We start from the raw sequence: 17,339 nt of genomic DNA on the forward strand, positions 1-17,339 counted from the left end.
CACACACACACACACACACAGTCCTGACTAGGGAAAGCCCAGACCTGTAGGATCTTTGAGAGGTCTGAGGCTTGCTGGTTGCAGTGGAGTTGTGAGGCTCCAGGTGAGCTTAGCTGCCTGGGATGCCATCTGTGAGGCATGAGCCACGCTGTTTGGGGAGGTATGGAGCTGAGAAATGGATGCATGTCACTCCTAGACATCAGGGGCATAAATGGGCAGCCTTCTGTCTGGGAAACATCTGAACTGATTTTCCATCAAGGCATGGCAGATGAAAGAGGGGTGGACAGTTGGCCCACAAACAGGTGGGTGGGCCGAGATCTCACCCGCACTGGGAAGGCCCCCTGATCTTCCTGGATGGAATGAATAGTAGAGAAGCCAGTGACTGGCATGCAATGCAGGCAAGAAAACCAGTCAGTTAAAATGGAAATGGAGGTGTCAGGGGGTGAGTGACAGGCTGGGAGGGGGAGGGAGGAAGGGGGATGTAGCAGGTAAAAGTGGAGAGGTACCTGGGGAGTCAGATGTCGGGCAGGCTATAGTGTGTCATAAATCCAATGTCTATATTGAGTCCATGAGTTTCTGTATCTAGGCGGTTGATGAAGTGAAGTTCATGGGCTCGTCTGTGAAAACTGGTTTGTAAATTCCCTTTGAGGATCAGGCCTGAGAGATTGGAGACAGGGTGGCTTTCCTGTGAGAAATGTGACCCCACAGGTAGTTGGGTATTCTTGTCTGTAATAGATTGGATTAATATGTTGGCAGGTTTTCCATTTCTTGACATGGCATAGTCTGGATACAGTCAGTGTGTTCTGGGCTGTAGGAAGTTGGCTTCTGGTGATGAGGTTAGTGTGGTTCAGTGCTTATTTGAATTTACAAAGCACTTTTCACAGATGAGCCTATGAACTTCGCTTTAGTTTTGGGCCCCCCACTATGGAAAGGATGTGAACAAATTGGAGAGAGTCCGGTGGAGGGTAGCAATAATGTTTAGGGGGTTGAGGCACATGACTTGTGAGAAGAGGCTGAGAGAACTGGACTTATTTAGCCTAGTGAAGAGAAGGCTGAGATGGGATTTAACAGCAACCTTCAACACCCTAAAGGGGCATTTGAAAGAGGATGGAGCTAAGCTGTTCTCAGTGGTGGCAGATGACAGAACAAAGAGCAATGGTCCCAAGTTGCAGCAAGGGAAGTTTAGGTTAGATATTAAGAAAAATGTTTTCACCAGAAAGTTTGTAAAGCACTGGAACAGATTACATAGACAGGTTGTGAAATATCCATCCTTGGAGTCTTTTAAGACCTAGCTAGACAAAGCCTTCACTGGGGTGATCTAGTTGGGGATGACCCTGCTTTGAGCAGGGGGGGTGGACTAGATGTGACCTCCTGAGGTCCCTTCCAGCACTCATTTTCTATGATTTTGTGCACGTCATGTTTTTTGCCCTTTCTTGTGCTTCAATGGTATGACTGTTTGCATGAGTTGGTTTTCCAGATGCTTTGAAAGTCTTTCTGGTGCATTAAAGTAAAACTCCTCAGACGTAGTTTAGTTTGGCTAACCATGAATTAAAGTGTCACATCCATGGACTTGTTACATGCAAACACAAAAGGCACTCAAAGACATGTAATGATCCCCTTTGTCCACCAGACATCGCTTTGAATTGTAGCTGCCCCGTTTCAATAACTGGGTGTAATGTGTTTCCTTGAATGCCAGGTTAGCACAGCAGATGCAGATGCAGCAGTCCACCCAGTCCAGTGTGCATCAGTGTTCATTCTTCTGTATGGACACCTGCGGAAAGACACCCCGCCACTCATGCCCTGGCCATTCCCTGTCAGGGTGACAATGGCGCTGTCACCCCATTACCTGCCCCCACCCCTGACTGAATGCAGCTCTTGGCTGCTGCTTTTATTTTTCTTGTGCCATGTGTCTGCTCCTTGCCGCATCATTTCAATTGCACAAATGTAATCTACTTGGACGGTATCTCATTCTATCCTCACAGATGAACTGAGCCGCTGTGACATAGATGATTACATGGTCAGGTGGGTGGCAAATTGGCTTAGGGGTCGCACCCAGAGAGTGGTGGTGGATTGGTTGGTATTGACCTGTAAAGATGTGGGCAGCGGAGTCCCACAAGGCTCGGTCCTTGGACCGGTGCTGTTCAATGTCTTCATCAGTGACTTGGATGAAGGCATGCAAAGCACTCTGTCCAAATTCGCAGATGATATCAAATTATGAGGTAAAGTTAACACACCAGATGGCAGGGAACAAATCCAGGTGGATCTGGGCAGGTTGGAAAAGTGGGCAGAACAGAATAAGATGCAGTTCAGTAAGGACAAATTTAAGGTGCTGCACCTAGGGAGAAGGATTCACCAGCATGCTTACAGGCTCGGGGAGGTCCTTCTCAGCAGCACAGCAGCGGTAAAGGATCTCAAAGTCATTGTTGACTCCAAGATGAACATGAGTCATCAATGTGGTGAAGCAATCAATAAAGCTAACCACACTTTATCATGCATTAGCAGGTGCATGACAAACAGGTCCAGGGAAGTGATACTACCCCTTTTTGTGCGGCATTGGTCAGGCCGCAGTTAGAGTACTGCATCCAGTTTTGGGTGCCGCACTTCAGGAGGGATGTAAACAACCTCGAGAGGGTTCAGAGGAGGGTCACGCGTATGGTTAGGGGCCTGCAGGAAAAGCCCTATGAGGAGAGACTGAGGTCCCTGGATCTCTTGAACCTCTGCAAGAGAAGACTGAGAGGTGATCTTGTGGCTGCCTGCAAATTCATTGGGGAGGTGAGGGGGGACAGCAAGGGATAGGAACTGCTCTGTTTACCAGGGCACCCATTAGACTAACTAGGAACAATGGCCACAAACTGACGGAGAGCAGATTTAGGTTAGACATCAACTTCTTTACGGGGAGGGTTGCCAGAATCTGGAACGGGCTTCCAAGGGAAGTGGTGCTCTCCCCTACCATGGGGGTCTTTAAGAGGAGACTGGACATGCACCAGCGCTCTTTGCTGCCCAGGGCAGGGGGTCGGACTCGATGATCTGCTAAGGTCCCTTCCAAGCCAAACATCTATGAATCTCCCCTCTCTGTCCCACCCCCACTCCCACCCAGAGGCAGAATTTGATAAGAAGCACACACAAAAGTAATGGAAACAGAGAAGTTAGTGAAACAGGAGCTAAAAACACATAGGAACAGTGTAGTACCTTGTGCAGTATATTACTTGGCCTTCTTTTCCTGCTGTGCACCCCCTGAATGACTACCTTCTTGCTCCCTGTACTGCAGTGGTGCTTGCCTGGCCATGCTGGCATTGGTGCATCCCCCAGTTGACTGCATTGAGTTTGGGGGAACAGGCTCAGCTGCAGTGCTCCTGGCTACCTCCTGGACAGAGGCAAACCAAGTGGTGCTAGTGTGCAGGTTTGGGGGTGGTAAGCATTCAAAAGGACAGTGACCCATCTCCAGCGCTATATGCACTAATCCCCTCCAGCACATCCAATGTGCAGGTACTGAAACAGTGCCTGCCAGAGTGGTGCAAATGGAAAGATTATCCATTCCCTAAAACTTACAAGTCCCCAGTTTGGAGGCACATCCCCAGCTGGCATTGGCCATGGTAGCTGGTAACAGTTAAAGGAAAAAAAAGTGTTCATGGTGTGGTGAAATGTCCTTCACCCACCCTCCACGCATTGAAGACAATGATGACCCACCTCTAGTGCTACATGCACTAACAGATATGTGCAAATGGATATAATGCCCATTCCCCAATACTTACAAGTCCCCCATCATGAATCCTCTTGTGTCTTGGGAGCAGAAACCGTTCTTTGGGTCCCTGGAGGAACCTCTGACATGGTACCTGCATCTGAAGTGGTTTCCTCCTCCTCTTCCTCCTCATCTGTGCTACTCTGTAGAATCGGAGAGGAGATTGGGGTCATGACCAGGGCCACCCCTTCTTGGGCATCCCTCTCAGCCAGCACCATGGAGCAGTCGCCCCACTGCTCCAACATGCTCATGGTTTCCCTCTCAGGACACTCTGAGGCTCCTTCCATAGGTATGCTCTCCAGGCCAACGCCAAACAACCGGAGACAGGAAGCCTCACCCACATCCTTGGAGAGAATGACAGACATCTCGCCATAGAAAGAAGCATTGTGTGCCCTGCCCCAGAACAAGAGCTCTTGTCCTTGGCTCGATGAAACGCACATCTCAGGGCCTTGATCTTGCTCTGGCACTGTGTCCAGTCCCAGTTGTGCCCTCATGCCTGCGTTTCTTTTGCTATTATGGTATACACTGGTGTATTCCTCCTACTTTCCAGCTGCTCTATGATCTTTTCCTCCAACCAAATGTTGATCAAGTCCTTCAGTTCTTCCCAGGTCCAGTTGGGGCCCCAGTTGATGGATGCATCAGCCTCCTGCTCTGTCAGCTGTCTACTGCTGGACTTGGTTTTCTAAGACATACGGGAAGCTTTTCGTGCTCAAGAAGTTGTCAGGACCAAGGTATTCTTACAACAACTGAGTCATGAAAGGTCACTGGCAAACTTGGCAGGGCTGTTATATAGGCATGTCTTGAATGAACCTTTTGAAAGTTCCACGTACTCATAATTGTGAAGGAGTCAACTGTGTCTCACAACCGGCAGGCAGGGCAATGTAATCAAGCACCATTTATGAACAAAGCAATGGTGATAGGCTTAGGCTGGCCCAAATCACCTCCCATTGTCTGTTCATAGCTCGATAATGGCCCATAATGTCCCAATGACAATCACACCCAAGTGTCTAAGCCTGGCTGCTCTTCCTACAGGCCAAATTGCCCCTAGCCTCACTGTCCCACTGAATCAATGAATGGCAGTGTCCTTGACTGCCAGAACCTCAACTTTTTCGTGATGAACAAAAAGAACGATGGAACTATATCCGGGGGGGGGGGTGCAGAACTCATTATAACAGGTTAGGGGAGGAGAGTGGGGTGCCGGAGGCCGCCATGCTCATCCAGCACTACAAATACAGCGTGTCTGCTACCAAAGGCCCATTCGAAAACCGGGTGGGGGTCAAATATGGAGGTACATTTGTTGGGAGAGAAGTTGATGGTTGTGTTGACTCTGCCTGCCTTAGTTGCTTTTGAGAGGTATTAATGGTAGCTGATGAGACATAGCGCTGTCCATCACGCACCCCTCTTTCAAACATTGCCTAGTGCAGGGGAAGGCTCATTTCTGGGGAGAGGCTGTTTTGAACCAGGGCTCTTGCAGAGCAAGTTTTTGGGGGGATTTTCTGGGGAGAGGTTGTTTTCAAACCAGGGTTCTTGTAGGCCCTGACTCTTTTCTGGGGAGACATGCTTCCTTCAAACCTGGGCTACCGCAGGGCACAGCTCTTTTCTGGGGAGATGTTTCTTTCAAAACAAGGTTCTAGCAGGGCTGGCCTGTTTTTGGGGGAGATGCTTCTTTCAAAGGACAATAGCCTGAGAATGAGTAGGCACACCTGAGAACTATCTATCATTTCCTGGGTAGATAGTTCTCAGGTGTGCCTATTCATTAACCCACTAAAAGCCAGTATCGTGCACCCAGGTTTCATGAACGGGTTCCAAGGGTCATTCTAAACCCCACACTTGAGTTTGAAGTAGATGGTGGTACATCACCTTCCTCACACCCACCCACCCACCATGGTAAAGGGAAAAGGCTCTGCTGTGCCAATGCCCGGTGCATAGACACCTGACTGGGGTCATCACTGACATGCAGATAGGAGGTCATTTGCAATGCTAATTGATTGTACCATTCAGAGCCCCTTGCTTGGTGGTGGTGCTGTGTGTTGAGAAGCGGCCCTGCTGCATATGGTCAAACACCCTGGCTTTGTGCAATCCAGATGGGATGAGCGAGGAGGACCAAATGGAGATTCCGGGCAAAATATGTGAGGACAGAGACATAGAGAATGGTGATGAAATGAGTAATGGAGAATCTGGATGAAATGTGTGAGGAGGAAGAGGAGAAGGAGGAGGAGGAACTGTTGTTAAGTATCCTGCTGCTGGCTTTGGATTTACTGCATAAAATAGAGGCACAGCTAATGATGGCAGTATATGCTATGCTCCTGCTTCTAAACACTTGCAATGAGACACCTGCATGTAGACGTGCCTCGTGAAAAAAGGCACTTAGATGTGCAGTGATGTAGCCGAGAGGCAGGCACAGAAGTGGACGCTGATAGGGCTCTGTGGATCACCCTCAGGAGCAGCAACCACAGGGTCTGGGCCCACGCGAGCAACTTGGATTGGTGGGAGCAAATCATACAAACCACTTGGAATGATCAACAGTGGCTCAAGCCATTCTGAGTGACCAGGGAAACATTTCATCACATCATCTCAATGCTGGGGTCAAAAATTGTGAGGCAGGACACTGTGATGAGTTGGGCCATTGCACCAGGCAAGAGGGTGGCCATGGCCATCATGAAACTGGCCACCCCTGTCAGCCTCTGCTGCATCACGAACCAGTTTGGCATGGTTCCCTGCACAGCCAGATGAGTGACTCTTGCAGTATGCCAGCTGCTGCAGGATGTCATGGTGAACAACTTGATTTGCCTCGGTAGCTCCCAGGAAGTTATTGATGGCTTCAATGCCATGGGGGCTTTAGACAGCACACACATCCCTGTTCAGTCCCCCCCAGGAGGGGGTGGTCATTCATGAACAGGAAGGGATTTGCCTCGGTGATTCTGCAAGCCATGGTGGATCATTGGGGCTGATTCACAAACAGCTATACAGGGTGGGTAGGCAGCGCACATGACGCGTGTGTGTTTAGAAACTCTCCACTGCCTGGCTTGATGGAGAAAGGACACTATGCTCCCAGAGTCCCCGAGACAGTGATCCGTGGTGTTGCCATCCCCCCACTTATAATAGCGGATGTTGCTCATCCCCTCAGGCCCTGGCTCATGAAGCCTTATGGAGGGAGTGTTAAGGATCCACAGAAGATGGTTTTCAGCTACCATCTCAGCAAATGCAGGATGGCTGTTCAATGCGTCTTTGGCTGCCTCAAAGCACGGTGGAGGGCGCTGAACTGCAGGCTCAGGTTGGAGCCAGAAAACATAACAGCCTTTATAGTGTCAGCCTGCATGCCCCACAATATTTGTGAAACCAGGGGGGAGATTTTCAGTGAGTTGTGGGCTGACGAAGCATGAGGCAGTGACCAGGGAGAGACACGGGTGGGCAGTGCATGGCATACAATCCCAGCATGGAGACATTGGTCAGGCAGCCTTTGTAAGGGATTGCCTGGCAGCACATATTATGGACGCTGCTGACAACTAGCACTGGCTGGTCTTCCCATTAAAATAAAATCCTTTGCCTATTTTCTCCAGAAAACATCTGTGTCCCCAGTACATTTTTGTCTGTAGTGGCGGGGAGGAGGTTTTGGTGAGGGTGGCAGGGACCAGGGGTGGAGGATGTGCAGGGCATGGGGAGAAGGAATGGAGCACTGCCTGGCCTTGGGTAGGGGGTTATTGTTTGCAGGCTGGCAGCCAGGGGGTGGAGAGGTGAGGGTGCACACAGCTCAGTACCCGACACCTGGTAGCCTAGCGTCCCTGGATGGACCATGTTCTGCGAAGGGTTAATTAAACCTCTCCTTATCCCATGGTGGGGGGTGGGGGAGTGGTATGAGCAGCCTGCTGGAGTCCTCAGCTTTTTGGTGTGTGTGTGGGGGGGGGGTCATTTGCGAGGACAATAATCCTCCTAAAAGTGTCTGTGGCTATTAATGCTATATCCAGCCAGCTTCTGGCTATCCAGCTATCCAGCTATCCAGCCAGCTTCTTAGCCATCTTTTAAAACTATATCCAACTGTGCAAAGAATGCATTTTGTAGTAAAAGGAAAGGTGTCCATTCATTACACTGTCTTGTTTCTCAACATGCTGAGATGCATCTATACTCCATGCCACTAGGTCTGGCAGAAAGATTGGTGGGGGGTGATGCGGGCTACAGCCACCCCAACATTGCAGAGAGCCATGCTACGCGCCACACAGTCATGAGCATATGTACAGGTATTCATGGCTTCATTGTACAGCTGTAGCAGGGGTCCCCATGGAAACCGTCCAGAGCCCTGCCCACTGGGGAATGCTGGGAAATGTAGTCCTGAAATGTGGAAAACAAACTGTAAGATGGACATGAGTTTTTGGTCTATGCCCCATGATATATTACACACCACCACCACCACCACAAGTGGTGTACTGCCTCCCCCCACACCAGTCTCACTCATCACCAGTGATATGGAGAAGAATGAGGAGCAGGCGGGCTACCTGCTCCTCACCCCATAACTGAAGGGTCTGCTCCACCCTGGATAGGTTTGGGGGTGGATGAGGTGGGGCTGTGACCACGGGTTACTGTGGAGATCCCTTGCTTGGGGAGTAATAGGTGTCCTTTAAGAGGCTATAAGGATGTGGGAGGGGATGTGGGAGGGGTGGGAGTTCACATGATTTCAGGGTGTCTGAACCATGTGAACAAGTTGGGCAGCTTGGCAGGGGGGGTTAGCATGGACTCCCTAGGGGATGGTTTGGGGAGTGAGGAGGGAGGGAATTAGTGATGTATTACTGGTTTACATGCACCCCCTGCTGTAATTCAGTAGGGTACACAGCAGCAGGGTAGATTGGTGTGCAGCTCCCCTGATGGAATTTACAGGAAATTGCACACTGGGCTTAATTCATTCGAAAGCCTACTATGGGCAAACACTGATGTGACACTCTGAAATAAACATTTTTTAATTTTATAAACTTATTTCATTTAATGGGATCAAACCCCATGACATGTACAGGTACCCAGACAGTAAAGAAGTAGCTAAAGTAAGGACTGCAAGTCTGGAGGGAAGGGAAGCAGATAAACTCCCGACAGGAAAGACTAACACCTGGGGGGAGGGGGGAGTGGTGAGACACTGGATACAAATGATAATCAAGGGGGTTAGATAAGGGCATGCTCAGGAGGGTGGGCACCCACCAAGGAGGAAAGTGCTGTGGAAACAACAGCCACCAGGAGAAGCTTCACCAGGAGCCAAACCCCATACAAAGAGAGAGTAACTGCCGGAGAACTCAGGTGAAAGACACAACCCTTGGGAGCCGGTTGAGAGACCTGGGCTGGGTGGTCCCCCTTGAGATGTGTTCACTCTGAATGAGGAGGATACTGTTTGTTAGGGCTGTGTGAAGCTTCGCTGGCTGTTTCATTTTGACACTGTTACGACTCATTTTGAACTTGAAACAGCAAAATCGAAATGAAATGAGGCCAGTCGAAACGTTTTGAAACTTTCCGAATGTTTTGAGTTTCAAAGCAGCAGCCAGGTGGTGGGAGGCAGGGGAGAGCCAGGACTTCACTCCAAGTGGCTCTGCAGCCCCATGTGGCTCAGCCTGGTGCGGAGCGCTGCCCTGTCTCTCCCTGCCTCCCGCCACCAGGCTGCACTCCATGGGGCTGGTGGAGACGGTCAGAGTGCAGCGCCAGCTCTGCCTGCCTCCCACCGCCGGGCTGCACTCTGATCGGCGCCACCAGCCCCATGGAGCTCAGCCCGGTGGCAGGAGGTGGGCAGAGTTGGTGCTGCGCTCTGCCTCCTGCCACCAGGCTGAGTTCCACGGGGCCGCAAGCCTCTGGGTGCTGAGCCTGGTGGAGGGAAGCAGAGCACAGCCACAGGGCTGCACCGCACCACCCTCCACTGGGCTGCATGCTCCTCCACCAGGCTCCATTCCCAGCCACTTGCAGCATGGAGCTCTGCCCCACTCCACTGGGCTCCACTCCCAGCCCCTTGCACCCACGCGGCTCACAGCCCCATGGAACTGAGCCCGGTGCAGGGAAGCAGAGTGCAGCACCGGGGCTGTGCTCTGCCTCCCTCCACCAGCTCAGCTCCCGGCACCAGTCCCAGGCGGCAGCAGTAACCTCCCGCCCATACCCCCGGGAGGGCTACAAGGCTCTGCTGGACTCCTCCCCGAGGTGCGAGCCCCGATCTGCCTGTGATCACAGGAGGGTGCTCCTCCCCCAGTTTCCCACTTCCCATTATAACCTATGGGCAAAACATCGAAACAGCGTCAAAACAGCAAAACGGCGAAACAAAATGGAACGGTGCTTTCAAAACAAAACTGAACTTGAAACAAAACACTGTTCTGCTGACACGTTGAAAGAGAAGTTGAAGCGCAATGGTGGTTTCGCACAGCCCTACTGTCTGTGTTAGACTGTTGGGTCCTTCTTGTCATTTGTGTGGCTGCCCAAGTCAGGCTGCCACTCTAAAGTGACAGGGTGCTTATTTTGTTCTAGCATCAGCTCACCCAGTCTGGGGTGGGTTGAGATAAGATGTGAGCTTGCTGGTTGGTTTGTTCTTTAATGGCTGGTTTGGTTTAGGATAGAGGAGAACTCCCAGGATTGGCCAGAGTAGGGCGCTGTCATAGCCAGAGTAGGGCAGAGATTGTGCCCAAAACCAGGCAGAGATAAAGCCCGAAAATGAGACAAAGGTGGGGGGGCCAAGGGCCCATTGCCCTTGATGGTGAGATTGTGACTGGAGCCCAAGTGCAGCATGGGGCAGTGTGGGGCAGCCTGCCAGGCAGGAACTGGTGAGTTTGGGGGTTTTTTGTCACCTGGCAGCACCCGCTGAGTTGGGGCTTTTTGTTTTTCAAAGTGCTGGGAGCTGTGGCGGGCGGGCAGCCATTGCCAAGCTGGGAGATGGGACAGGGGATGGGCCTGGCCTGGGTGATTCAGAGATCGGGCGGCATCCGAATCTCTGAATCAGACTTGGCTGAATCAATACGGGACAGTGATTTGAATCACCAAATCGAATCACTGTTCCCCAAATCGACTGAATCCAAATGTTTTTCAAAGTGCTGGGAGCTGTGGCGGGCGGGCAGCCATTGCCAAGCTGGGAGATGGGACAGGGGATGGGCCTGGCCTGGGTGATTCAGAGATCGGGCGGCATCCGAATCTCTGAATCAGACTTGGCTGAATCAATACGGGACAGTGATTTGAATCACCAAATCGAATCACTGTTCCCCAAATCGACTGAATCCAAATCCGAAGCAAACACTAGACGCTCTGCACAGGCCTCCATCACTGGATATTCAATATGGTTTCTCAAAGATTTCAGGAATAAGATACTTACAATCAATTTTAAGTCAAGGGAATTTCATCCACCACATTTCTGAATCTCCTTCAGGGAGCACAGGCTTATTACAAAGCCACTGGATACATAAATTCTGGGATATATACTCAGCCGATTTTACTAGTACAGGTAAAAAATGTATAGTGAATTCATTCTTATTTGAACTGCAATCAAAACAGGCTTACTTTCAAGAAAATGTCAGGCTTAACTGAGAGAACTGGACTTGAACTAAAGGATGTTTTAAAATCTAGCTAAAACAATTGTGTTGCTTCTCTTCATGTGATGTGCTCTACGTTCAGTGGCAGATACAAGCCAGGATATTTTTTAAATACATGTCATTTCCATTTGTGTTCTAGCCTCATCCAGGTAGCTGTTTCCTATACTTCTGTATTTTCCATAGTATTTATTTTCAATTACAAATATTGGACATCAGTATTTACAATTGCATTTTTTATATCAGTTGGGAACTCCCCCCCAAACTCCCCCAAATTCTCTCCAAGGCTGTTTTCACTTCTTTATTTTTCAGACTATAGATGATGGGGTTTAACATGGGGGTTAAGATGCTGTATTGGACGGAAAAGACTTGATCTAGGAGCGCTGAAGAAATGGAGCTGGGTTTCATGTACTGAAAAAGAGCCGTTGTATAAAACAAACCCACCACAATGAGGTGGGAGCTGCAGGTGGAGAAGGCTTTACGTCTACCCTCTGCAGAGCGCATCCTCAGGAGGGTGGCAATGATTTGGATGTAGGAAACCAAGGTGAGGAGGAACGTGCTGAAACCAGTGACCACAACAGAAGAAAGAAGAGCTACTTTGTTGATGAACGTCCCAGTGCAGGACAGCGTTAGTACTGGGGGAAGCTCACAGCTAAAATGTGCAATTTCATTGTGCCCACAGAAGTGCAATTTTAATACAGGAACTGTATTTACCAGTGAATTAATAAGACTCATTGTCCACGAACCACCCACTAATTTCCCGCACACTTTTTTGTTCATAGTCACTGCATAATGCAAAGGTTTACAGATAGCAGCATAACGGTCATATGCCATTACTGAGAGAATGAATATTTCACAAGTACCTGAGAAAAAGATGAAGAATATCTGGGTGAAGCAAGCATTGGCAGAAATAGTTTTATGTCTTGCTAGTAAATCCACCAGCATCTGCGGGACAACGGTTGAGGAATAGCACATATCAACAATGGATAGATGAGACAGAAAGAAATACATGGGGGTATGAAGATGAGAATCAGCTCGTATCACCAACATAATGACTACATTAGCCACTAGGGTGATTAGGTATATCACCAAAAACACAAAGAAAAGTAAAGTTTGGAGTTGTGGGTTACTGGAAAGTCCCAAGAGAATAAACTCAGTCACAGTGGTTTGGTTTTCCATTCCCAGGCAGTGACCTGTAAGAAGAGCAAAACATTTGGACTTAGCATAATGACTGTGAAAGGAATTTCCAAAATAGGGAAATAAGTAGAAACATGGTATTTTCAAAGCCAGCTGATGGGTTTTAATAACCAAATTGAGAAGCTAATTTCTAGCTCAAAGGAAAGCTCTTCAGAAATTTGGTATCAGAGAAAGTCTGAATATTTTACTTCCAAATTTCCCAATCCTAGCACGCTGCCTAAGTGTCAAAGAGACATAGTGCTTCAAGTAGGCTGTCCAGGGTCCAAATCCCTGCTCTGTGGCAGGGCACCTAGCAGCTTTAAGAGACATGCCTCTAGCTGGGCTGAGCCAGATATCTATAAATTAATTCTGCTTTGGAGCTGAGCGCAAAGCCTCATTTACAGCCAGACCTGAGCGGGTTTCAGGATTGTGACTTTCTGTCAAGTCAAAAGGAAGGCCTATCCTGATGATGGTCAAGGACTGGGCACTAGGGCCATGCAAAGCTTTGTGTGCTGATTCAATTCGGTGGCCAAATCTCCAAATCCAAATCAAATCAGGGGACCAATTAAAAGGTCCAAATCTCTTTGAAGCTCCCTGAATCGATTTGGAAAAGACTTGGAGAGCTTTGATGATTTGGGCAGTCCCCGATGGCTGCAGCAGGGAGCTGGCGCCAGACTCGGAGCTAGTAAGTAGGGGTAGGGGAGGGGGGGCTGGAGGAGAGGAGAGGGGAGGGGACCGAAACCCGCACTCATGGGGTGCTGCCAGGTTGGGGAGCGATCCCCACTGCTCCCCACTGCCCCATGCCACATGGGGGGCTCTGCCATGCTCCCCCAGAGAGCCCCCCTCCCCCATGCGGGGACTGGGGGGATCAGGGTTGGGGGGCTCGTGCAGAGCCCAAGTAACTGAACAAAAAAGAGCGAATAGTAGCATGTATTTATGTATTTTGCTCTCAGTCAGATTCTTGTCATCCAGGGACTTCAAACTGGCCTCAATAGAAATTTGCTTGTGGATTCGAAGAGAAGGAAGAATGAATCTGAAGTGAAACAATTTCTCTTGGCTCTCATTCCTGTCTTTTTCCCTGTAACCTTAGCAGAACTTGTTCTCAATGAACTAAAGTACCTTGGATGAATATATAGCAAATGATGTTTTCCTATGAATACGTTTCACAATCGAACAGCATTTGAGAGCCTACATCACTGACCTGGATGTGCTCAGCGAGCCCCTTGTACGCACGGGTTGGCCTGCCAGATTTGCCTGGATCCTGCTGCAAGATTGGGAGCAATTCTGTTTCAACTCAGACTGATTTTTCCCTAGTCTCTCACTTTGACCCTGTACCTGAAAAAAACATTATTTGACCAGTCAGGGCTTGTGGCAGAAGTGATAGCTTTTATTAGACCAACAAGATTTTTTGCAAAAAAAGGGGAAAAAATCTCTAAGTACAAGCTTTTGGGCACAAACACCCTTCATCAGGCATCAGAGAAAAGATTGTAAAAGTCCTCCTGGGTAGAAATGAAAGTTCGTATTTCATAGGATGTTACAGAGGAGTCAGTGGATGGAAAACTCCTCTGGGCAGGCAGCGCTTAGCTGGTAAGGAGTCTCTCTGATGATGCAAATGACCTTGAATAAAGGCAAGAGCAGGATCTCAGGTTTCACGTGGTCAAAATTGCTTCCTCCTTGGAAAGATACCTGACACATGGAAGAGCTGAGAGACACCTTACCAGCTAAGAGCTGCCTGCCCAGAGGAGTTTTCCATCTATTGACTCCTCTGTGAAATCCTATGAAATATGAACTTTCCTTTCTACCCAGGAGGACTTTTACAATCTTTTCTGCAAAGCCTGACAAAGGGTGTTTGTGCCCAAAAGCTTGCAATTAAAGAAAATGTTGCAAAAATCTTGCTGGTCTAAAAAACGATATCACCTCTACCACAAACCCTGATGCTCTTTCCTCTAGACCAATATGGTGACAACTTGGTTATTTGACCAGCTGGTTCACCCCACCCTAAAAGACAGATCAATATTTAAGGCAACCATGCATTCTTCTTATTTTGGTATTGTCTCTCATTCCTGTTTTATGGATGCATCTTTCATTATGTCTTAGCTTGGCAGATGAATCTTCATCTCAGCATCCAAGCCTTTAGATTAATCTCTAAAGTCCTGCTCATTACACTACATAACTAGTATTAATGTATTTTAAAGTGTTAAATACATTATGTAAGTGTTCACCTGAGGTTGGGCAATATAGCTAGCTAGCAGACAACTAAATGAACAAAACCATATTTTAAAATTCCTATTGTTATATCTTCTAACACGGTACATAATAACATACACACAAAAAACAAGGTGAAAATTTTGTATCTGTGGTTTTCATTTGTCAAAAAACAAACTTTTTAAAGCATTGAGTGTAGCTGTGCATCCAGTCTAAAATTACAGACAACCAAAAACAATGAAACAAACCAGAAAATGATAGAAATATCGACCAAAAATCAAAAAATTACAAACTTTTCCAGGAAGAATAATGGGCTTCTTTTTGCCCAACCCTGACTAGCAGTAGGGATTTGCTAGACATGGCTATTTCCCATTTTTTCAATCCACGGTTTCAAGTTCCCTCACAACAGAGCCCTTTTGGGAACAAGGGCTATCCTCTCCATGGCATTCAAGCCAACAGCAAAATTCCCATTCCTTCTCTTCAAACTTTTCCACTATGCAGAACAGAAATCAAGGCTAATTGGACCAGAGGAGGCAAATGAAAAAATGCCAAAAGGAGTCTGACTCTACACAGGCTTGAAATGGGGACTCACCTAGGAGGGGGAAATCTTTGGTTCTGGTGCCTGCTCCAGGGAGTGCTTCTGTATTTTCCGTTGAATGGTCATTGGGCAGAAAAAAAGACAGAGCCGCCCAGAACAGAGGAGACACTCAGAGCAAAAATAATGCCTTAAATGCTTGGGTGGCCCTGTATTCTTTTCTGGGCTCCTGGATAAACAGATTTAGTCATGTAAGTCCCAGAAGGGCCACCTGTGCACAGGCGGTCACTATTTCTGTGGCATGTATCCCTATGCCCATGGATGGCTACCTATGTACCCAGAAGCAGAATGCCACCCCTTCCATCGGTACTTAAATACTCATGTACAAAACCAAATCTAGACAGAAAAGAATAGGATGTCACCCTAGGCTTCAGCCTCATGACTCAGGCGGTTTAAGTGGTCCCCTGCAGGGTGTGAGTGTGAGCTCCTTCAGGAAAACCAGGGAACTATCTGTGCCCCATGTCCTGGGCAAGTGTGCTAAAAGTAAACACTGAGCTACTGATTAAAAGGAAGGTGGCACCAATACCATCTCCAGTCAGATTTTAAAACAAGATTGTGGACACCATTGGATTTGGTGAGATACCCAGTCCTCTGTGTGTGTGTGTGTGTGTGTGTGTGTGTGTGTGTGTGTGTGTGTGTGTGTGTGTGTGTGTGTGTGCATGTTAGACATGCTCTCAGCACATCTATTAGATTAGGCTTCTAAGGAGCCCAAGGCAAAAGAACAACTAATTTCTCAATTGTGCCCGGGTGTAGGCATCACCTGTCTGCAAAACTGAATCTAGGCTGGGTCTGTCCTGACCTAGCACAGATGGTCCATCTAGGCACCTGGGAAACTTGAAATACAAACACGAAAATGCCTGTAGAGTCTAGGCACATCCAGGGTTAGGTAGCACCTAACCAAGGGTTTCACATTGTAAGGTTGGGTGTAGGCACTTACATTTCACTCCCGTTCCAACTGAGGTAAAAAAAGCTCTTTTGTGGATGTGGCCAAGAAGACTTAGGCCTGGAAAGAACTCACCGATCATCACGTAGAGCCCTAGGTATTTTGGACACACCTATTATATATCCCCTATCTAATGCACAACCTACGCACATTTATGGGTGGTTCATTTACCTGTTAGTTTTCCTATTCTGACACTATCTTTTCATTTAAACAGTTCTATTATCTCCCTTATTTTTACACCCTCCCTCCACTACACTTGAAGAAAGGCATCCTTTTCCCAGGTATACCCTTTTTATCCTACGATAAACAAGTCAAATTCTTTTAGACCATCCCCTTGGTCATCCTCATTGCCCTTCTTTGCACCTGTTCCTGTTGGAATTCATTTTCCTTGAAGATTGGTAGCCAGCACTATATACCTTATTCCTCAGGAAGTCTTTCCAATATGTTATGTTACATTTTAATTCTAAAATGACATACTCACATGTATGTATGTATGTATATATGCATGTATGCATGTGTGTGTGTCCATGTATATAAACATTCACAAACAAAAATAAATGTATGTACATTCATACATTACTCCCACCCACTAGATTATAAAATAAAATAAGAATGCACTCACTGAAAATCCATATAGAAAATGTTCATGATGTCTGTCACCGAGCAAAGAGAGAGAAAGAACAACCTCTGATGCACTCATTGAAGTGCTACACTTTTTCTCTTCAAGAAATGGGGCTGTTCATGTTAAAGGGACTGGTTTAAGAGGGAAAAAATCAAAGGAGCAAAAGTAACACATATTCCACTCAGTGGTTGCTTAGTCTCTTTGTCTGTCTTCCTACCTCTTTGCCCTCACTTCCTTTCTCCCTAGCCCTTTGTCCCTGACAAACAGGGAACACAAGAAGGCTCCCTACTCTTTACCATGGAAAAAGCTGAAGAGGATGGGAATATTACTAGTTTGTAGATCCTATATAAATATTTTCTTTCGCTGCTTGTCCCCTCTAGGAAAAAATACAGCCAATATTTTTCAGGCTCTGTGATGAAACATGAATTTGTTCATCTAAATATTCTCTGGGTACCTGTGGGACAAAGTATCTCTTGTGTAATTAGCTAAAGTGTTTTGCTCAGCAATTGGCAATATTGCAAGCCATAAAA

The 17,339-nt window shown here is 47.8% G+C and overlaps 1 protein-coding gene across 1 annotated transcript; it reads right to left on the minus strand.

Annotated features, from left to right (window-relative positions):
* Positions 1–11,505: 11,505 nt before the first annotated feature.
* Positions 11,506–16,269, minus strand: LOC102368419 (olfactory receptor 2D3-like). The gene is made up of 3 exons (XM_025195295.1): positions 16,263–16,269; positions 12,006–12,461; positions 11,506–11,720 (listed from the first exon to the last, which is right to left on the minus strand). The coding sequence occupies exons 1-3, from the start codon at positions 16,267–16,269 to the stop codon at positions 11,506–11,508; spliced, it is 678 nt and encodes a 225-aa protein (XP_025051080.1).
* Between the last annotated feature and the right edge of the window lie 1,070 nt (positions 16,270–17,339).

The sequence above is a fragment of the Alligator sinensis genome, unplaced genomic scaffold, assembly GCF_000455745.1.
Source record: "Alligator sinensis unplaced genomic scaffold, ASM45574v1 scaffold1103_1, whole genome shotgun sequence".
In the NCBI taxonomy this organism is placed as follows: domain Eukaryota; kingdom Metazoa; phylum Chordata; order Crocodylia; family Alligatoridae; genus Alligator; species Alligator sinensis.

What these genes read in the sequence shown, in the direction of transcription:
- LOC102368419 (XM_025195295.1), bottom strand. An exon ending in ATTAGTGGGTGGTTCGTGGA is followed by an intron (nt 11,721 to 12,005) that starts CAATGAGTCTTA and finishes GCAGCTCCCACC; the next exon opens with TCATTGTGGTGGGTTTGTTT.